Genomic DNA, 22,244 nt, shown 5'->3' on the forward strand with positions numbered 1-22,244 from the left:
CCCCTGCCAGCCAGGCAGCCAGGCCTCCTGCCTCTGCCGTGCACCCTTTGAGACAACACCCTTGGCTCGCCTCCTGCTACCTGTCTCTGAGAGCTGCCAGCCAGGACGCCAGGGCCGGGAGGGAAGGAGGTGCACCAGGCTGCCCCTCAGTATCAACGTGGAGACGACCCTTCCCACCTTCTGGATGCTTCCTTGTGCAAGCCAGACCTGCAGGCCATCCAACGCTCCTCAGTCAGCCCCTCCCACAGGACAAGTCAGCTGAAGTAGGGGGCGTTGAGCACAGCCGTGAAGGACCCCACACGGGGAGTGTGAGTGCCCGCAGTGAGGGGCTGTGGGACTGGGCCCTTGCTCGTCCCTCCCTTTCCCATGGCCCCTGTGCAGCGGACCCTGTTGGTGCCCTACTTGAGACACCTTCCCCGGGAGAGGCACTGTCCCTCAGCTCCTGTGAAAAAGGCTGCCAAAGGCTCATCACGGACCCCCTCCACTGAGTCTCCTTCAGATATGGGAGCCCTCCAGCCCAGGAGATGGTGCCCCACTTCCCAGGGACCGGAGCCAGGATGTGGGGAGCCCTCGTGTCACCCCTGGGGCCGAGCTCCTGCCCCCTGACGCGGCTCCAGCACTGCCTGGGGCGCACCCACTACCCCAGAGAGGGGCTGGGGGGACGCACAAACTCCTCCTTCCGGAACACAGTGCGCGGCCGGCCGCCACCAGCTGTCCGCGCGGGAACACACTGTGGAGACAGTAAGTCTGCCTCTTGTCCCTCCGAGACGTGTTGAGACCACAAACGCGGGCACCTGCGGGTAAGGCCGGCAGCGGGCGGCCTGCAGAGCGAGCGGCCGGGACCAGGCGGGGGTGGGGGCCTCCGCGGGCTCGGAGTCCAGACGAGCTCGATCTGGAGCCTCAGCCCCTCGGGCACCCACTGTGGGAGCCTGGGAGGTCACCCCCAGATTTACCTTGTCTGCAGAAGAAGGGGTTTAGGCTGAACCATGCCCCAAATTCCTAGGGTGGCGCCCGGCCCCAAGGCCCTCAGAACAGGGCTCTATTTGCAGCTGGGGTCACATGAGGTCACTGGGAGGGCCCTGATTCCATAGGACCAGGGTCCCACAGGAAGAGGGGATCGGGACAGACACACGCCCGGAGCGACAACCCCGTGAAGACCTAGGGAGAGCGCGGCCGTGAAGCCTGCACCTCGGGCCTCGGCCTCCAGGACCGGCAGAGGGAGAATCCCGTGGTTCAAGCCACCCAGACTGAGGGGACTCTGTGACGACCCCTGAGCAAAGCAGCAACTTTGGCCCACAGGAGCCACGAGGTTCACGGAAAACTGTACGTGAGTACCAGCTGCATGTGTGGTAGACAGCAGGCACTCACGACATGCTTGGTAAACAGTAGGCACTCACGGACAGGTGTGGTAGACAGCAGGCACTCACAGATGGAAGCCTGCACCTTCGTGTGCGTGGAGCCCCCAGGTGCGAACGGCCGCCGGTGTCCCTGGGCAGGCTCCACAGGCATCTACCAGCCCAGCCCGGAGCCCCGCGTGGGACCACGGAGCCGCCAGCCACCGGCCTGCACACGCCGCGTCCTTGTTGAGGGGACAACGGAAACTGCCCACGCGCAGGAGAGAAAGTCTACCCTGCGATGCGTCCTGGGAATGAAATGTAAAAGGGCAGGTGGTGTGACTTTCTGCTGTACGCCTTGAACGTTAATAACGCGACAGGTGACAAGAACATCGCCGAGACGTGCACGGGACGGTGGGGGCACTTGTACTTACAGAAGGTGCCGGAAGGTGAGCAGAGGCAGCCCAGCCTGGTGGGACACCTGGGGGCCAGCGGGAGGGGGGCCGGACCAGTAAGTCCCTCTCCATGGTTGGGAGCCTGCACCCTGTCCACAAGGCAGGGCTGCGGGGGGAGCGAGGGGCCCACGGGGAAACCCTCAGTGTGAGCTGCCTGAAAACCAGAAATAGGAAGCCGGAAAGCATGTACCCCAGAGACTGGGGGGTGTCCCCACACAGGAAGGAGCCCAAGAGGGGCCACAGCCTTACCCATCCCCGACTGACCATGCGCAGAACAGACACGGAGCAGCTGGGCTGAGCTCCCGATCTGGCCTGGCCCGGAGCGGTCACCCACGGAACCCGCTGAAGAAATGCCCACGACCTGACCTGCCTAACGTCCATGACACCATAGATCACCAGACACACGAAGACCCGGCCGGAGGGAGCCCCTTCTCAGGAGCGGGGAGGACACCAAGCAAGCCCAGCCCAAGGTGACGCTGACCTTGGTCTGCAGACGGGGACCTCGGCCGAGCCAGGGACCTAACACAGCACGTGCCTTCAGCGAGCGAGAAACCCCGACAGGGTAACTGGAAGTCTACGTAAAACGAAACGAGCGGGGGAAACGACACGTGGCAACTCCAGAGTTTGAACGTGTGACTCCTAGAATTAACACACGCACGAGGTCGACTTAACGGGGAAGGGAACGTTTTGGAGAAAAGGGTCCGGAACGAGCCCCGCAGGTCACGGGAGGCAAAGGAGAATGCCGGAAGAACACGGACGGAGCCGGGACTCGGCCCTGCTGCCAGCTGGCCAGCCTCGTGTGCAGCCGCACGGTCGGCCAGGAGGAGCCGCGAGAGGACCCCTGTCCTCGGAGCCCTGCAAACCCCAGCCCAGTGCAGGGCACAGAGGAGGACGCTGGGTCACGGGCCAGCTCGGGCCCGGGGTGACGAGGAGGCGCAGGCAGGATCTGGCCCTGGCCTGCCGACCTCTAAGGGGCGTGCTGTGAGCACCTGCCGTGCGTCTTCGGAAAGCCTGTCCTCCGATGGCAGGGCCCACGCACGGCTGGGCACGCAGGGCATACCCCCTTGCTCTCCCTGGAGAGTTCAGCTGTGGCCCTGGGGTCTGCGGCCCACAGCCGCTGCCCCGGCCGACCTCCGGCCCATGCCCTGATGACACCCATCTTCCTGAACGGCCTCACGTACCTCATCGGCCTGCTCGGAAGCCATCGCTGGCTCCCCAGTACCCTGCGAACAAAGTCCAACTCCTTGGCCTGCCACCCATGGAGACCTTCTGTGCTTTTCAACCACTCTCCAGGATTCTGCTTTGGGACTCTTCCCCCCGGCCTGGTGGAATCCCCTCCAAGGAACAGCGGAGGCCTCCAGGCTGCGGCGGACCATCCCCCCGGACACCCCCGACTCCCAAGAAAAACGTGTCCAAATCCAACCCCTACTAGGTCCTTGCCCCGTGCCACGTGCTCCCCGGAGCCCTCAGGGGTTCCCTAGGTGGAAAGGACCCTGCCCGCCCCCGTACTTCCTGCCGCGGGGTCTCATTCCCAACACGCGTGTGACACCAGAATGGCCGGTGAGCCCCGTCTGCTCCCCGTGCTGCCCTCCCAGGCTCCAGAGGTCCCCCAGGGGCCCCGGGAAGCAAGGCCTCGGACGCCGACGCCCCAACAGGGGGTCAGCAGAGGCAGCGGGGACCTGGCCTGACCCTGCCCGGAAGCGGAGTGGACACTGACCTTTGACCCTGTCGCCGCGGTGGAGGGGGATCTCGCCGTCGACCTGAGGGAGGTATGGCTTGACGACGACGAAGAGCCTCCCCGGGACCGCGCTGTACAGCTTCCGCTTGGGCTCCGGGTACTCGAAGGCAGACAGCGCGTCCTTGCTGGCACCGGGCAGGAAAGCCGGCCTGAGAAGGGGCGCGGAGAGAGAGCGAGAGGGTCACGGCCTGAGACAGGGCACATCACACTGCGGGCCCGTGGCCCAGCGGTTCACGGCCGAAGCCGTGCTGCGAGCCATCCTGTGGGAGCAAGGATGTGAAAATGCCCGGGGGTTCGCGATTAAGACACCGAGGTGGTTCCAGCAGCTGCATGTCGGGTCAGACCTGCGCCTACCAGCTGCCCGCAGCGGCCCCGCTCGCAACAGCCCCGAGACGGACATGAGCCGAGCACCCGCCCGAGGATGAACGGATAGACAAAGTGCGGTCCACCCACGTCGTGGACTCTGATCCAGCCTGGAAAAGGAAGGACATTCTGACACCTGCTAAACGTGGACCGACCCTGAGGACGTTACACTCAGTGAAAGAAGCCGGAAAGGAAAGGCAGGCGTTCCCGGTACGATTTGATTGACAGGAGGTGCCTGGGGTGGTCACGTTCCTAAGACCGTGGGCGCTGGAGCCGGGGGAGGGATGGGGGTCGGTGTCTCAGGGGGACGGAGAGCGGACAGTGGGTGCCAGGGCTGAATGAGGGATGGGGGTCAGTCTCAGGGGTACAGAAGAGGGGACAGTGGGTGCTGGGCTGGGGGAGGGACGGGTCAGTGTTTCACGGGACAGAGAGTCAACAGTAGGCGCCCGGGGATGGATGGGAGCTGGCGTCTCACGGGGACAGAATTCCATTTGGGAAGAGGTTCCGGAGACAGTGGGGACGGCCACATAACAGTGTGAACGAGCCTCATGCCACAGAACGCTGACGCCCCAAAGACAGTTAAGGCAGTAAACTGTATGTCATGTGTCCTCTAACAGTTCCTAGAAAAATAAAAACCACGGGGCACCTGGGCTCACTTGGTGAAGCGTCTGAGTCTTGATTTCGGCTCAGGCCACGATCTTGGCGTCAGGAGCCGGAGCCTGGCGTTGGGCTCTGCGCTCAGCGGCGAGTCTGCTCGGGGACGCTCTCCTGCTGCCTCTCCCCTGCCGCACCCACGCGCACACACACCCACGCGCGCGCTCTCTCTCTCTCTCTCAATAAATAAATCTTTAAAGAAAGGGAAATCAAAGACCCTCGTGATGCAGGAAGCGGGGCAGACCCGGGTCTCAGACATTTTCTCGGCTCCTTGCAGGACAGCCACTCCGGGTGAGGGAACGCCCCTGTCCCCGGAGAGCTTTGATGATCACACGCACCGCTGCCCCAGCCCTGCGGACTCCTCACCAGACGCGGGGCCGCCTTCCTGCTTTATGTTTTTTCACAACGAGCCACCGTTCCCAAGCCCTCGTCCCAGCAGGAGGGTGAGACATGTCCCTGCCGGCTCCGCAGGGGGCTATGCAAGGCCAAGGGGCAGCTCCACAGAGAACAGGCCACGCAGTTTCCGTCACAACGTGCCCGCACCATTGCGATGGGTGCCAGAGCTGGCCACGTCCACGCGGGGGCAGAGGGCGTGCCCACCCCGTTCTAACCATGGAGAGTCCCAGGCGCCATGCTGGCTCGTTGTCCCGGGATGGGTGCTTTCGAGAAAGCACGTGGACGAATGGGGGCAGGGATTCCAACCTGGGGAACCGCCCTGGGTCTCAGGAGGGGCCCACTCGTGTCAGAAACTCGCGGCCACGACGGGCAGGGTCTAGAGCGTTCTGTGAGGAAGGTCTCCCCTCTGGGCAGGGGCTGCTGGGAGCCGGCTGGCAGGGAGAAATCCAGAAGCTGATGGGACCACAACCTCATGGGAGCCGATGTGACCCCTCCATGTTCCTTTGGTCCCGTGCTTTTCCCAGATCTGTACCCTTGATAAACGACCCACGGTCTGCCGGTAGAAGCTCACAGAGTATGGCCGTGCTGTGTTCCATATCCTGACAGTTCACTGGCCATCACGACTCGGGGAGCTGGCCAGGGGAGCCCGTGTCCACACATGCAAAGCCGGAGGGTGTCTACCCTCGTGATTCGCTCATGGGGAAGGACTGACGGCTGGGTCTGTCTGCCTGACTCCCATGGCCAGAGCCCGCCTGAACCCACATGGGGCAGAGCTGTCCTGTGTGCCCAGCAGGGCTCCAAGGTCCTCTGTCCTCACGTTCTCCTGTCCCGAGAGATACCGATCCGCCCCCCACCCCGAGCCTTCTTTAATCAAGTTCCAGCCACAGACGGAGGTCACAGAATCCCGGGGGCCCAGGTGGCCTTGCCCAGTGGCTCCGTCTACCTTGTTTAACCTCTCCTAGCTCAGCCAGCGACAGCTCGATGGACAGGAAGACCCAGATGTGCCCATGATGGCGAGTCTGCATCCCAGGCTCGCCAGGGGCTCCTGGAGCAGGGGACTGGCAAGAGCACGCTGTGCGACCCGCTCTGGTCCAAGGAAACAGCATGGCCGGCCAGTGGGAGGGCAGGGAGCAAGGGCAGTCTGGGTCTCCAGCCTGTCACGTGAGAGAAGGCGGGAAAGCGCGACCGGCTCTGCCAAGTTCCCACCTGCGAGGATGCCCGCTGCCCCCCCCCGGGACATGAGTCATTTATGCGTCATTTATGCGACTGGCCTCATCCCAGCCTGACTCAGGGCCCCCTTGGCCCGGGACTGAGAGCTGGGAGGAGTGCAGGGCCGGGCATGCGGGGGCTCCTCTTTGGCTTCCAGATGGCGGAAGGGGTCTTGGCGACCAAGGGGACCCAGTGTCTCTGCAACAGGCAATGTGGCCCCCGGGGCCACTTCACCTGGACCTGAACAGCTTGGAAGAGGCCGGGGGCAGGCAGGCTTTGGGAGGAAACCACACACCAGGGTCCCTGGGCCTCTGGACATGCGCAGTGGCTGAATTACGCTGGCTGCGCCGGCCACGACTGCACTGAGCGAGGGCAGGGCAGGGCAAGGCCCAGCGCAGGGGCAGCAGGAGGACACACGAGAGGACAGAAGTGGGCAGCTCCACTCCCGGCGGCTTGGACAGCAGTTGTGCTCTCGGTCCTGCCCCCCAACATGGAGCCCCGCCCCCGTATTCTCCACCTGTTCTGGATTCTTCCCAGAAAGCAGGTCCCTGCGCTCTGCCCCTCCCCCTCCCAGGTCCCTTCCTGTCCACACAGCACTGGGACACTGCCTGGGGCCCAACGTCAGCCACCTTGTCCCCTGCAGGGTCTGGGAGCGTGCAGGTGGGGAGCCCCTTCCCCGTGCCCGCCCCTCCCGTCAAGCGCACGTGGTCAGGTTCAGGTCCCTCGGGGCCACACGCTCCCGCTTCCCCTCGGGGGGGTCCCACAGGCTGTTACTCATGTGGCCTCTGGCTTCCCTGAGACCCAGCTCCCAGCGTCTGTATCTCCGGGAGGAGCCAGGGCGAGAGCAGGAGTGGGAACCCCAGCAAGGCCGCCAACGGGCCCTTCTTCCCGACCTAGAGACGCCCCCGGGCTGGCTCCCACAGCACTTCTTCCCCAGGGCAGTGGGGGGCCTGTTACCTGCGTGGTCGTCCCCTGTGCAGCGGGAGGCCGCTGGCCCTCAGATCTCTGGGGACGTGCCATGGGCTCCTGGCCTGAATGGTGCCGGGCCCCACACTGGGGCTGGCATCAACACCAGACTCCCAGCCTGCAAGGCCCTGCGTGACCAGGTCTGAGCCGGCTCCCCCTTCATCTCGTGTCTCCCCGATGCTCTGAGTCTCAGCTCTATCGCTGTCCCTTTGCTCCCGGACCACTGCATCCAAACTGGACTCGGACCCGGGTTTTGTGACATGCGGTGGGACTGAGGGGGCCAGCACGTCCCCCTGCGCAGCCAGCGGGCTGAGGGACCGTGATGGGTGCCCGCCCTGGGGGCTGGGGACAGAGCGGAGCCAGACTTCGGGCTCCCGCAGGAAAGGGAGCTGGGAACGGAGGGAATTCATAGTATGGCGTGTAGATGCACAGACCCTCCTCCTCCCGTGGCTCCGCCTGCCCCCCGCCTTGAACGCAAGCTCCCGGAGGCTGTTGCTCCTGACTTTATCCCAGATGCCTCCCGGTGCTTGGCGCACACTAGGTGCTCGTTCACTGTTGGACCCGTGAAGGGAGGCAGGGGCGGGTGGGTGTGGGATCGACTGGTGGCTGGAGAGCGGCAGGGGTGGGTGAGGAGGGGCCGGTGGACGGAGGGAGCGAGGGAGAGGCGGAGGGGGTGCGCGGTGTTTGAGCCCGTCGAGCTGGGTTAGAGCACAGCTGCTTCTACCCAAAGTCACGACGAGAGCAAGGGGAGGAGTGAGGTACGAAGACGGAGCCGTCCCAGCGCCCGGCACGGCCCTCCCCGACACGTGCTCGCATGCACACCACACACCGCAGGCCACACGTGCTTGTCCTTGTCACGGAACAGGGTTATGCACCCGTGATCTCGTCTCGAGGCTAGCAACCTCGTATGGCTCCCTAAAAATGTGACATGTGATTGCTCGTCCATTTCCTATGTTTAGCTGGACTCTGGATTGGGGGTGTTGGTATCTCTCCGTCTACTTCTCCATCCGCCCAGCCCCCCCTTCCCTACCCCAACCACCCAAGCACCCACCCATCCATCCCACCATCCGTCCATCCATGCACTAACCTACCCACCCAACCACCCATCCATCCATCCACCCGTCTGTCCGTCCGTCTGTCCATCCACTCAACTATCCACCTTCCCACTTACCCAAACGGCATATCCACTCATCCATCCAAATTTCCCAAGGACCCCGCCAGATGCCCCGCTGACCAATTACTACGGGTGTTAGACAAGTGAGCTAAGCTCTTGAAGCCTAGTTTCCAGTCTTCTAAGAGGGGATGATCCCCCCATGCCTGGAGAATGAGTCAACAGGAACTACTCTTTGCAGGTAGGACATGAACATTAGCAGCACCCGCACTCCTGCTTCTCCCGGAAAGGGGGTCACAAGTTGCCCGTGGGCGCCAGCTGCCTCCAGCAGGCACCAGAGTGTGGGTCACTGGGCAGAGAAGTCCAAGTGAACCCAGCTCCCATCTGGACAGCTCTGTGTCTGGAGCCACTCTGCAGACGGTCAGGTCCCTAACTCCTCAATCCGTGCCAGGAAAGGCTTTGTCAAAGAACACGGAAGAATTAGTTGCTCTGGACCAGAGGGCAGCCGCGGTTCCAGGCACCAGCACTGATGTGCGATTCCCCACAGAAGATAAAGCATCTTCTCATTCCAGGGTAACCTGAGCCTCACAAAGCCCCATTTTACAGATGGGAAAATGGAGGTTCCACAAAGAGTGACCTAGACACAGAGGTACAGAGCTGACTGCACATCCTGCTCCTCATCCAGCCAGCCCAGCGCTCCCAGGAGGGTCCCGGTTCTGTGCAGTGATGAACCTGCGGAACCATGACCTCTTCTACAAGGGAAGGCGTCCGGTATTCGGCACCGTGTCTATGGCAGCAGGGGCCAGAGCCCCGCGGTGGCTCAGGGCTGGGAGTGCCATCCCCCCTCGGGAAAGAAGGCCCAGGGAGCCCGACTGGGGCCGCTCCCTCCTGCCTGCACAGTGAGGATGGTCTGAAATTCCCTACTCCAAACTGTCAACGTTTTCCTTGTGATCCATCCAAGAGCAGCGAGATGGGATTCCAACCACCCTGTTTGGTATGAGAGGTCAGTCACTGAATTCTCAATATCAGGAAATTGGTGGCTGGCTGTGGGTGACGTGCATGAGTGAACTGGGCCACTTCCCAGCTAGCCCGGGTGACCAGGGACCTGTCGGGGCTGGGGCCCACTAAAATCGGGGTGTCCCCGGGTTTCCGGCTCGCTCGGGGGGGTGGGAGGTGAGTGTTGCCAGCTCGGTGGTCTGGTGAATAGGGCGCCACGTCCAGCCCCAAAGGTCCCAAGATCTTATCATCTGCTGATTGTTGTCTTTTCGGGGGGAACGCTTAGACCCTCAGTCTCCCCCCGTATTATCGGCATCAGCTCTGCCCTGCCCTGGAGCCAGTTAGACACACAGGAATCCTGCGTACCCAGCACCCTGTGCCCTGTGGCCCCAGCATGGGCTCTGGGCTCTGGCCTGCCTCTGGGGCTCCGGTCACAGCACCCCACACTCCACAGCCGCCCCACGAGGCCCTAAGAAGGGACCTGGGGAGGGATGGTCATCAAGGTGTTCCATCCCACTGGCCGCAGGGACACTGGCTGGGGCAGCAGCACGAGCCAGGACTTCTGTGGCCCCGAGAAGTGAGATCCACCAGGCCCCAGCTTTGTGCGGCTCTGCCAATACTCTCTGTGGTGACCCAGGCCGCTGGAGTGGGGTTTCTGCCCGTTTGCAAGCCCCAGACCACCCCTGGCTCCGGCAAGAAGAGGGCAGGGGAAGACGACATGTCAGGAGTCCCGGAGGGACGGGGAAGAGCTCTGACTGTCCGCCGTTCCTCACACATCCCACTCTCTGCCCGTCACAGCAGACCCCACACCATCCCCCACCCTGGGCCCAGCAGGTCCACTGCTTTCCCCGCTTGGGATCGCCCCTTCTCTAGGGAGCCCCCCACCTCCCCCAAGGAGCTCTGAGCCCTGGGGGGCTCCACCAGGGGCTCCTGTGTCCCCATGCCCTCTCCATAACCTCTGGTGGGGGGACATGGCAATTCATGAGTTCACGCAAGTGACTGAGACAGCGATCTCTGAATGTCCCCGAACACGGAAGGAGAGCGAGTGGCAGGGGAGGGGCGGTCTGCCAGGTGCCCGGGCACTGACTCCTCGAAGCCAAGACGTGCCTGCTGCCCCGGGGGGCTGTGGGCCTGCCCTGCCTCACCTCCAGGGGACAGACGTAAACCCAGGGAGCCCCACTCTTCATGGACCCCTCCTCTTGACCTTGCGGTGACGTGCCATCAGCGCCCCGGGTCGGGCAGCGCCCGCCCCACCCGGCCCGTGGCCTGCCCTCTCCTCACCCTGCTGGTGGGCGCCCACCTCACTCCCTCTCTGGGTCAGGACGGGCACAGGAGAGGAGCAGCTGTCGCACTGAGTTCTCGTGGAGGAAACTGGCTCTCTGCTCCCGTGGGAGAGCCAAGCTTTGGTCCCCGTGGCCCCAGGAAGCAGGGAGAGGGCTCGCAGGGGTGAACGGTGACCCAAGCCAGAGGGGCACCACTGTGCCCTTTCACACCCTCAAGCCTGAGCGGATGGGAGCTTCATCCCCTGGCAGGGGCGTGCAGGGATAGGTGCGTTCCTCTGACCCCAGAACCTTCCAGGAACCCCCGGAAGCGGGTGCAGTCTCTGATTCCTGACCTGGGGCTCTACTGTGTGAGCAAAGGTGCTCTGGGATCCGAAGCCCCGTGTCGGGCTGGCCTTCCTTCCCAAGAGCTCACAGATGCGCAGGCACCACTCACGGAGCACAGACTGCTAATACTGACGTCACCCTCCCCCAGAGGGACCCTGGCTACAGGCCTGCAGCTGGCCCAGCTACTCCACACCGGGACCCTCCTCGGATGGCCAGCTCCCCGCCCTCCGCAGGCTCCTGGCCCCTCTGCCGTCTTATCCACCCCAAGCCCCACACACCTGCGTGTTCCCAGCGTCCTGCGGCCAGGCTAGGGAGACGAGGGGGACTTGTGCAGACTTGCTGACCCCTGCCTGGACTGCCCAAAGGCTCCAGCTCGGAGGGAGGCCACCAGCCGGCCACGGGCCGCATGAATCTCTCCTGCTCTCAAAAGCCCATGTCCCCTCCGTGCAGAGCTAAATCCACCCCGGAGATGTGCCCTCGGTAGGACGGTGCCCAGGATGCCTCCTCGTGCTGGTGAGGCCGAGGCAGCTGCCGGGTCACTGGAGGGGTCCCGCTGGGACCCAGGTCCTCCCCTCCATGAGGACTCAGCGCTGGGGCCCTGGGGCCTCGGTTCTCAGGGATGCGGACGCGCCACCCGTGGGCCACTAGAGGGAGCCATCGCGGGTGCCCGGCCTGGGCTCAAGAGGTGCAGCAGGTCCCTGGGTTCTGACCTCTGTGGGCCTTGGCCTCCCTGCCTGGCACTCAGGTCAGCGGGCTAGGGAAGGCCAGCTCCATGGGAGACGCTCACCCGGACCCCAGCACACAAGCCAGCCAGGGAGGAAGCTGGGCAGCGACTCGGGCAGCTGGGGAAACCCCGGGGTCCCTCGCCTGGGCACTGTCTGCGCCTGATGGGGGCTGCACCAATGTGCCCATCATCCCCTGGCTGGGGCTTCCAGGGCCGCGCTCGGCACGCAGGCAGCTCTGCCCAACCGTGGGCTGAGTGCCTGGCCTCCCCACTGGCCGCGAGGCAGAAAGCAGTGGGCGAGGTGGGAGCGGACAGAGGCCAGGAGGTGGAGTCTCCCTCTACAGGACTGAGTGACCTTCTTCACCTGGACAGTGACCCCAGGGCCGGCCCAACGGGCCAGAGGGTCTTTCTAAGTGGTGCCAACAGCCCAGAGCAACAAACGCTTCTGGGGAGCCCCCGTGAGGCTGATCGGCCTCAGAATGCGTGGTGGACGGTTACCAAAATCTACTTACTCACCCCCAAACCACCCGCCCCCTCACAGGAAGAAACCTGGGGCAGAGCGGTCGCTGTCCGTGTGGACACACGGTGGGGCGGAGCACAGCTGGGACGGCGACCCGCGGAGACAGGACCCGCAGATGCAGACCGAGGGGTGTGCGGGCTGGGCCTTTCCCTCTACCGCCTGTGGCCTTAGCCCCACCCCGGCTTCCGCGAGAGCCGGTAAGGGCTCCCAGGGCACCCCAGGTCACCCCGAGTCTGGCAGCCGGTTTCCTCCTCGCAAGAGCCCCAGGTGCTGTGCCCAGCCAGCGCCTGTCTGCCCCGGGAAGGGGTCAGGCTCTCAGCTACGAAGACAAGGGCGGAGTGGAGGGATCCAGCCCCCACCCCAAGCCCCCACAAGGCCCAGGGGCGATGCTGTGGGGTCCTGTTCTGGCGTCCCCCATTACCCGGGCTGGCCTGTATGGCTGGTTCTACATCTAGGCGTGGCTTGAAAGGCCAGATCGTGGTCTCCCAGTGGGGAGGCAGAGAGCCTGCCGTGTGGCTCAAACGCCCACCGTTCCCTCACGTCCCAGCGGGAAGCAGGTGTACCCCACAGGTCCCTGGTAGGACAGGGGAGGGTTGCGGGAAGGACCCCAGCAGCACACGGCTCCCGTCACCAGCAGGGGAGCTGGATCCTGAACCTGAGGGCATGGGACAGGCAGGCCTGTGCGCTGGGGCGTGGAGGAGGGGCAGAAGGCTGCACGAGGCAGAGCAAGCAGGCCTCCCGTCAGGGCACCACTCAGAAAGGCAAGACAGACAACAGTCCCGAAGTGGGGGCAAGCCTGGGTGGCCGGTGCCCCTGCCCACAGCTCTAGGTGACAAAGGCAACAAAACCCGCCAAGTGCCTGTTTTGGGGCTGGATGTGGATCTGAGCTTCGTCTAAGCACGTCCTGTGCGCAAGGTGCGGGCACAACCTCACTCACAGCGTCTTAGAAACAATCCCCCAGGGGGCCGGTCTCTCACAATCCGCCGTGTAGGCGAGGCTCACGATGTTAAGCAGCTGGCCCGGGGCAGGGTCCAGAACACGTGCCTAGCGGTCCCAGCAGCAAGCGCTTGGGACAGACGCCGTGAGGACCCCCCACACACCTGCACAGGACCCAGGGATGGCCAGGCAGGGCCCCAGCAAGGCACCCCGGGGCGCTGTCCCTCACACACACTCGTCTGCCGTGTTGCGGTTCCTGGCCACGCCGCCTTCCGTGTCTTATTAGATTTCGTGCTGGAGGAAGGGGATACGCTTCTCAAAACTAGTCATAATTCCAGTGAACGGTGCCAAGTGGAATCTGCCGTCCCGGGGGGAAGCCTTTAATTTAGTTTTAAACTGTTCTTAGCACCTGGGACGTCTCCCTTGGGGTGACTCCGAGTGAGAATCTAGACCAGAGCCAGAAACTGGATCTCACTGTTTGGAGCACAAGGCGGGTGGGCAGTGGCCGGGGTGGGGTACGGACGTGGGCCCAGGGTGGGCCGGCAGCCCGAGCCTCAGGCCCAAGACCCCTACCCGGGGGGGCGGTGGGGGACGTGGTTCCCGCGCGCGCGTTCTCCTGATCCGGACACCTGACCCGCCGCTGCTCAGGGTCACGGCCGTCAGCCTCCTGCCAGGACCTCGTGAGGTGCTAATGCCCCCTCCCCCCCAGGCTCCCATCCTGCACCCTGCTCGGGAGACGCGGAACCTACGGGACCTACGGTACAGGGTCCCCAGGAAGCATCGCAGAGGCCGAGGCGTCAGCAAGCCTCACTCAACAGGCTGGTGCACCCAGGTGCCTCCAGAGGCCTGGGTGGGAATGGGAACAAGCGGGGTGGAAAGGAGAATTTGGGGACATGCTGGACCTACGGGGACACGTGTGTCTCGCCAGAGCCCTGTGCCAGCCGGGAAAACACCGGTCTATGGGCCTTCCCAGGCCACCACGGCTGAAGGCAGAGTCAAGCGCACAAACACCGGAGACCCTCACGGCGCAGGAACCGGGAGGGAAGGGCCCAGCATGCGGCAGCACGCGGCAGCACGAGCACCAGGGCCTGCGCCCGCAACGGAGCACAGTGGGCCTGGCGGGGCGGGGGGCCGGGGACAGCAACGGCCGGTCCCAAGCCCAGCCCCTGGAGGCCCCAGCCAAGAGCCCAGCCCCCAGAAGTCCCATCCTCATGTGACCGATTCTGAAGGGGCTTGGCCAGGGGAGAGTGTGCTGGGGAGACTGCCGGCGGGAGGGCCCAGAGCCCGGTGTGAGCCTTCATCCTGGATCACGAGTCTGCGGTCCACGCGGCCCCTGGGAGAGCTCGGCAACGGGCAGGCTGCTGGCCTCGGGTCCCACTCGGCGCGCAGTTCACTTTCAGAACCAGAAGCCGATGCGCGTGGAAGAAAAACACGGCCTCCGACCCAGGCCTAGCCCCAGCCCCAGCCCGAGCCTGAGCCACCCCCGGAAGCTCAGCCTTGCCCCCTACACCTGCCCTGGGTGGTCACCATGGGCTCGTGCTCGCGCAGTGACCCAACATCCAGGCTGGAACAAAGCAGGCATTCTGGCCGACCTTTAGGCGTGCCCCGCACCCTAGAAACAAGGAGCCACAGCGCAGGGACAGCTTCCTCTCCTGGTCCCCTTGCGAGACCCCTGGCTCCTCGCCAGCAGTCCCCCCATCCCCGGCCACTCCTTACCCGACGTGCCAGGACGGCTGGGGCCTCTTGCCATCTTCGCCGGCACCGCCCAGCCTGTTGAGTGACGGGGACCGGCTGCGGGGCCCGGGGGCGTAGCTCCCAAGGGTCCGGGCGGCCCCCTCGGGCTTGCCGGGCGTCTGCTGCAGCAGCTGGGGTGAGAGACTGCGGTGGGAGGTGGCGGAGCAGACGGCCCAGTCGGGCGTGCTGGCGTTGAGGTTGTTGTCACTGTTGGAGCGCAGCAGGACCCGGGGGGCGGCCAGCGTGTTGGGGGGCCGCCGCCGGCGATTGGAGTACGCCGGGGCCTCTCGGAAGGGCACTGGGTCAGAGAGAACAAGAAGAGGAGGGTAAGTGCATGTGTGGCGTGGTCGATGAGGGCAGGGGTGCAGAGAGACCCTGCTGGTCCCTGGGTTTGCAGAGCCTGCTGTGTGTGCAGAGCCTGCCGCGTGTGCAGAGCCCCCACCATGTGTGCAGAGCCCACCCCAACACAGAAGCAAAGACAAGATGGACACCGAAGACGTCTCCATTCCATGGAGGCTCAAGCCAAGGCTTGAGATGGAAGGGGCTTGGGGTCCACCTTCCATACGGGCCAGCGCCTGCTCCTTCAGCAGCCAAGACACCTGTGAAGGCCCCGCGACGTGGCTGGGACACAGAGTTCCTCCTCGCCACCACCTGAACTTGGCCTCTGAGAGGGGATGAACCGGGTCCCCCTGAAATTCATGCGCCGGAGCCCTCCCCGGATGCCGGAAACCATCTCTGGAGCTCGGCCTCCAGAGACCATCAAGGTAACACGGAGTCACTGGGCTCTGATCCTGTGTGACCAGGATCCTTATATGAGGAGGGCACCAGAACACAGACACACACGGAGGGACGACCCCATGAGGACACAGAGAGAGCATGGCCGTCCACACACGAGGGGAGAGGCCTCAGGGGGGCCCCGCCCTGCCCGTGCCTGCATCTCAGGCTTTGGTCTCCAGGACGGGGGACAGTGAGTCCTGCTGTGTGAGCCCCTCCATCTCTGGGCTGTGTTGCGGCCACCCCTGGACGCGCACGTGGCCCTCCGAGTACTGTTCAGTTGGGGTCTGCTTCGGGACCAAGCACGCTGCTTTCTCCACCCACCAAACCAGGGCCCGGCAGCGCGCAACAGGAAGGTGCGAGCGTGCCTCATCTGTCTTCTACAAAGTTCTGGACCACAGGCAAGGCCCTCCCTCTGCCGAGTTCTGCATGCCCAGGGAGTCAGAATGAGGACGCTGCGCGCAGGGACCATGAGGACAGACATCCACTCCCGCGGCTCCGAGGGCTGGGGCCAGAAATAGAAAGCGTCCTTTCTTAGAAGACTCATGTCAAGAAAAGTCGCCCTCCAGGCCACTGGAGAAGTCACCGCTGCCCCTGGAAGCAAGGGACGTGGGCTTCCTTCACGGCCCCGCGGCTGCCCGTGCACTGTGGGGTCGGAGTGCTCCACGAGGCCAAGCGAGCGAGCCCCCGAATCTGCACCGCCCGTGGCCAGACCAGCGGTGTGGGGCCGCAGAACGCACACGCCCTCCTGGGTGAGCCGGGCTGGAGTGGGAGTCCCAGTGTCTTGAAGGGAAACAGCCCCAGTAGCCCACGGTCCCCACGGCCCCAGGTCAGAGGCTGTGGTGATGGGCTCCACGGAAGCAAAGGACAGGTGCGCCCTCTGGGCCTGGGCCCTTCCCATCAACCCCTGCCACCGGCCCATGGCCACGCGGGCCAGCAGAGCACACAGAGTAGTGTGGGCAGAGATCCCCAGGGCAGAGGTGGGCCTACGGGAGCCCTGGGGAAGAGGTGGCGCCGGCAGACGGCGCAGGGCTCCCCTGAGGCAGCTGTGACCCAGCGCACCCTTCACCACCTCGCCGGGGGAGGGGGGCAGGGCGGTCCCGGGAAGGCAGGGAAGGAGCCACGCCGGAGAAGCCGCGCAGAGAGGGCACTGGGAATCCACGTTCCGAGCAGCTGGTGAGATTCTGGAACAGACGCGCCGCGAGGTCCTGGTCCTCGACCTTGGCAGCCTGCGCCCGCTCCCACCTGCTCCCTCTGGGAAGCCTCTCTGGGCGCAGCTAGGGCTCTTCAGCTGGGGCTGGCGTCCGGCTCTGAATTCCTCAAAGGACACGAACTCACAAGGGCCAGCCCAGCTGGGAGAGAGGCAGGTGACGGGAGAGGCGGCCGGCGTCCTCGATGGATCCCTGGCTCTAGAGCCCAAGAGGCGGCCCCCTCAAGGGGCTCAGTGCCCCAGGGAACCGGCAAGGCCAGGCCGCACCTGCTGGAGAAGCCTCACGTGGAGGAGCGCCCCTGAGTTTGCTGCTGCCGGTCGTGAGGGAGAACCGCATCAGCCCCTCCCTCCGAGCAGACGGAGGCCAGAATGACCCCCACAAGGACTGGACACGCATCCTTTAGGGTTTGAAAAATGCACCTGCTGGTGGGAGCTTTGGGGCGACCTGACACCTGCCCGACGACAGGGTCGGGGGACGGAGAGACCTCACAGAGGGCGAACGGCCACACAGCCCGAGAGGGTGAAAAGCCCCCATGCACAGAGACAGTTGGCTGGAGGACTGGACTCCAGCGAGAAAGCTGGCCCCTCCAGCAGACCCATCAAGCAGAAAGGGTGAGGGGCCCTGGGGGGCCTCCCGGACCAACCTCCCTGCTCCCACATCCGAGGAGTCAAGACTCATGCAACCCACTGGGGAGGGGACACCCCAGCTCCACAGGGATGCTCCCAGACCAGGGAACGCGTGCATTCGGTGACATGAACTGCTGAGCCTTGGGTCTCCGCGACCCTCCAGCCGGTCCTTTCTGGCCGACAGAACCGTGAAGGACTAATGCCCTTAACGGAAACTGGGGCGGGGGGTGGGGAGGCTGTCCTGCCGATGCCAGAGACAGACTCGTAAGAGGACAAAGGTCTGTGAAAAAACAGAACGGACACCGGATGAACCCCAGCTAACATTTCCCTGCGTGTGCACGGGCTCCAGAAACCGAAGTAGCAGGAGAGGAATCTGGGTTAATCACGCCCGCAGATGAGCACGGACAAAGGCTGCTCTTTATATAAATTCCCAAGACGCGGGCTAAAGCCGGCTTTCGGAGCGGGGGCTTGGGCGGCGGTGGGAATTCAGGACTGTTGCCCCGGGAAGATCGAGGGACAGGCGGGGTGGGCGGGGGAAGCAGGGTGTTTTCAGATACTTCTGCCCTGGGGATCAGGTGGGGTGGGAACCTGGGTCAGAGGTGTCATTAGGGCACATTCAAATGACAATTAGCTTAATTATCAAGACGAGCATTAAAGGAGCTCCCCGTGTAAGGTCATCGGACACGTTTTCTGTTTATTCTACGGCGTGGGCTCCTAACCACCTTCCTGGCTCCTCCAAAGTCATGTCTCCATAAACCCAAATCCATAAAGCGAGAGTTCTCTGTCTGAGAAAGTCGCCGGAGCCAACCGTGGAAATGTTGATTTTTTTTTTTTTTTTTTTTTTTGGTGAAAAGGGTAAAAATAACTCTTTTCCTGTCTGAAAATGATTAATATTCCACGCAGCTGTTTCCTTCTTTCAGGCGATCTGCGAACTCTAAGTGGGCGGGTATTTTCTTAGCTGTCTTTCATGTATTTATTTATACATTTTTTTTCCCACAACAGAAATCACACAAGGTATGACAAAAATCCCATGCACTCTCGCGGTCGCCACGCCGTGTCTGCATCCACTCCGGGAAAATGCCGCCCGGGGACGGCCAACGAGAGCCGAGGGGTGGTTCGGAGCACGCCCGCCCTGAGCCCGCACGGCCGGCGGCGCGCCCTGACCTCCCTTGCCTCCGAGCAGGTGCTCTGGCTCGCTCCGGGAAGCGGGCAGACGCGTCCAAACTTCCTTTATCTCCATATGACTCAGTTCCCGACGTGCCCTCCAGCACGGTCACCATGGAGGCACGTTCCGGAATGCAACTGTGCAAGGGGCTGGGGGCTCGGGGGCACGCACCTTCCCGCGGGTCAGGACCCCAGACCGACTACAACAAAGCCCAGTCGCGCACCCGAAGTGGTCATTCCCTTCCGCGATGGCCGGGGACACCCGGCAATTTGGGGAGCGACCGGAGTCCTCCCGCGCCCCTCGGAGAACCAGTCCGAAACGGCTCGTTCCCATGCACCGCCCTCCCGACAGCTCTCTCTTACCTTCCTTCTTGGTGAAGGCATTTAACAAAGACTTCATTTTCCCTCCGACTTTGGCAGCCGTCCGCTCATTATATAACCTTCTCGGATGGGAGGAAGGAGAGGAGGGCTGCCCGGCCCCTCGGCGCTGGAGCGGCTCGGACCCGGGGAGCGGCGGCGGGCGTCTGGGCACTGCGTGCTTCCGAGCATAGCTGGGCATGCCAGACCCAGCGTGCTGGCGACAAAGCCCACCCCATATTCTGTCTGTCAGCTGGGAGCCAACCGTGCGTAGACTGGGGCTGCTCTCAAACCTTGCTGCCTCTGCAGGCGTCCGTCATGTGAGCAGGGCTACTCAGCTTTTGTGATCACTGCCTCTGGGAGGAGGGCAAGCGCGAGTCAGGCATCCTCCAGCCCGCGGCCGGGGAACCCCGGAGGCAGCCACGAGCCCGCGCCCCGACCATCCGAGCCGACACGGGCTGCTGCTCTGGCTGCTTCGGCTCTCACGCGCCGGGTGCTAGAGAAAACGCCCCGTGCTTTCCGAATTTTATTTTTAAAGAAAAAGCCAAGTTTTTCTCTGCTGCCGTTTGTCTGTCCGCTGGCAGATGCGGCGAGCGAGTCAGGACGAGACACCCGGGTCCAGAGCCTCACACCAGACCCACATGGACCGGGCAGCCCTCGCCGGCATTCTGGAATTGCTGAGCGTGACCCAGATTTCCGCTGGAAGGAATCAGACACAAGTACCTATCCCTTCTCCGGCTCACCCCATCGTGGTAATTACCCTAGAGAAAACAGGATTTCCTCCCCCCGTTCTCTCTCTCTCTCTCTCTTTTTTTTTTTTTAAAGAGAGAGAGCACAGAGTGCCACCGAGACCTGGCTCGCCCTGATTCCAGGCGGCTGATCTGAGCGAGTGTCTTCAGAGCCCCCTTGCACGTGTCCTGAGCATTTCCACCCCGAGGGAGAGGTCTGGGAGACTCCGGGAGAGTCCTATCTGAGGCGCGCCCAGGGAAGGGGCCGCAAGCTCGCGTGCCCGGCAGCAGGTGCGCGGGGCTGCCTCTGGACAAGGACAGAGGGCTTCCCGAAAATGAAATGGAGCATCCCGGGGAGCCGGTTCCGTCGCCCGACGCACCTGCTGCTTGGCTGTAATTAAGTGTGCGTTTTCTCCGTTGCCAAGAGAACTGCTTCCGAAATTAAAAAGAGAGAGAGCGAGCGAGCGCGCGAGATGAGGCGGGTGAGGAAGAAGCAACGGGAACGTGTCAGTGGAATTCCGTGTGGTCGACATACTTGGGGTCGACAAAAATGGCAGCGTTCGGAGACGCAGGCATCTGCCTCGGAAGGACGGCCCGAGGGGTCGGACACCCTACCCAGTGGCCTCTCCGTGTGGCGGGGAAGGATGGCCAGTGCCGGCTGTCAAGTAGCTGCTCATTTAGGCATTGTCTCCCACTTAACACCCACAGTGTCCCATACCGCTCAGCTGCACCCAAACTCGGCCCTAGGTGACCCCTCACCCCACCACGCTGGGTCGTAAAGCCGCACCACAGAGCAGGAGCCGTTCCCGAGGCGTGCCCTAAGAAACGCGTCTGCTCCTGGTACATTACAGCACCGACTTGCTCTCATGAGTCACGTCCTTGGGGGGGCTGAGGCGGCGCTGGCAGACCTCAGCGTCTGTGGACACGTGGGGCAAGGCTGAACAGTTCGCAGTTTCCGGACGCATCTCCCTTAGGTGCAGAGTGCCATCAACCAGGACACAGCTGCTCCCACTCGGGGGGACCAGTGCCGTGCCCCGATTCCTGGGGCTGGGCTGGCCGCGGGCCAGGTGCCCGCCCCGGCCAGGACGGGAGGCCACAGAGATGGCCCACGAGGGAGCCCCCCTGCAGAGGCTGGGGCCCTGCCACGTGAGCCCCGGGAGCTCGCCAGAGCTCAGGGAACCCTCTGGGAGAGTAGGAGGCCCGGCGCTGCTCAGCCCTCCTCCACCTGTCTCTGCTCGATGCCCTCCCAGAAGCACGGAGCCTCACGCCGAGCCAAGCTCCCTCGCCGGTCCCCGCTGCCAGCCGCACCGCGGAGGGGGCACGTGCCAGGGCTGGTGGCGCTTTGCCAGAGGCCAGTGCTGCCTCTGGAGACGTCCTCTGTGCCCCTGCTGTTGACCTTGGGTGAAGGACATGGGGAAGAAGAGGCTTCCAGGGGCACGGACTAGGAAAAATCAGCCCCTTTTCTACCTTGAGAAGCAGGGAACAAGACGGAGCCCATCGCCTGTGCTGGGGAGCAGGGGATCCCTAAACAGCAGGGCCACGTGGCCCAGACGGGGAAGCCCCCGCTGCCCCTGCTGCTGGCACATGGAGCCGCGGCTCCTCACGGCGCTCTTGCCCGTAAGCCGGAACCAAGTCAGGAACGGCGGGGCCCTGGGGCTGGTGCCGAGACGGGAGCCCCACCAAGGCGAGGCCCAGAGGCCTGGACCCAGACCCAGGTGGCCAGTTGGAGGCAGGGGCAGCCAGGCTCTTCTCGCCAGGTTGCTGCCCACCCCCGCCCCCCACCCCAGGCTGGCGAATCGCAGGCTCCGTGCAGGCCACGGGCAGACGCGGACGCGGCAGTAAACGGCACAAGATCCCCAGTCCTCCTCTTGGGGTGGCTGGCTAGGGGAATAAGGGTTTGAGGAACTGTAGGAAACACCTCTTAGCCACAGGATTCCTTTCTACACCCTCCCATTCCTTTAATGCACTGCTGGGAAGCGGCGGAAAAGATTCACGCAAACTAGGAGGGGTCGCTCTGTGGGACTCACGAGCAGACCCACCGCACAGCCTGGGCTCTGCCCCAGGGAAATCCCACCTCCTGATCCCACCCACCTGGGCCATCTGAGGCCTCCACCCCACCGGCAGGCGTGCTCTCCTTGAATACTTCCAGTGACGGGGAGCTCACTATCTGTACACAGTGGTTCTCACTCTCAGATACAGGCTAGGGCCTCCCCACCACGGAGGTGAATGCCGGTGCTGGGCTTACGTGTGCGAGTCTCCTGTCCCTTCGCATAGAAACAGGCTTGTGCCTGCCACGTACTAACCGGAGGAGAGAGGCACGGCGCTAAAAGCACAGATTCTGCCCTGACACACACACATCCAAGTGTCTCCTTGGTGGCATTTTCCATCCTGTGCTCTCGGCCACGCTTTTCTGTGCAAACTGTTACTGGAGCTTGATGGGCTGGGGCTGCCCGCGACGTCCGTGTCGACATGCCTGAGCCGTCCGTCATGAGCCTGCGCGGCCGACGCCCCCCTGCCCGAGGGGCTGGGATCGGTGTCGTCCTGTGCAATCATGCTTTGGGTCTAGAGCCTCCCACGGTGACCCAGGGTTGCGTGAGGACAGAGAGCACGGCCCCACATGTCACATGCACGGAGCAATCCT

General features: G+C 63.7%; 1 protein-coding gene across 2 annotated transcripts in view; it reads right to left on the reverse strand.

Annotated features, from left to right (window-relative positions):
• The window catches only part of SHANK2 (SH3 and multiple ankyrin repeat domains 2), a 459,921-nt gene that overhangs the window by 252,745 nt on the left and 184,932 nt on the right, over nt 1-22,244 (reverse strand). Inside the window, exons 1-3 of one of the 2 annotated variants that reach the window (XM_032360193.1) lie at nt 18,882-19,616; nt 14,726-15,041; nt 3,507-3,676 (exon numbers count right to left, since the gene is read on the reverse strand). In XM_032360193.1, the coding sequence (XP_032216084.1) occupies nt 3,507-3,676; nt 14,726-15,041; nt 18,882-19,077 (682 nt within the window). In that variant the 5' untranslated portion in view covers nt 19,078-19,616. Of the gene's footprint in view, nt 1-3,506; nt 3,677-14,725; nt 15,042-18,881; nt 19,617-22,244 lie in introns of those variants that run through there. The other variant, XM_032360192.1, reaches the window with a different exon arrangement.

This window comes from Mustela erminea, chromosome 9, assembly GCF_009829155.1.
Source record: "Mustela erminea isolate mMusErm1 chromosome 9, mMusErm1.Pri, whole genome shotgun sequence".
NCBI lineage: Eukaryota > Metazoa > Chordata > Mammalia > Carnivora > Mustelidae > Mustela > Mustela erminea.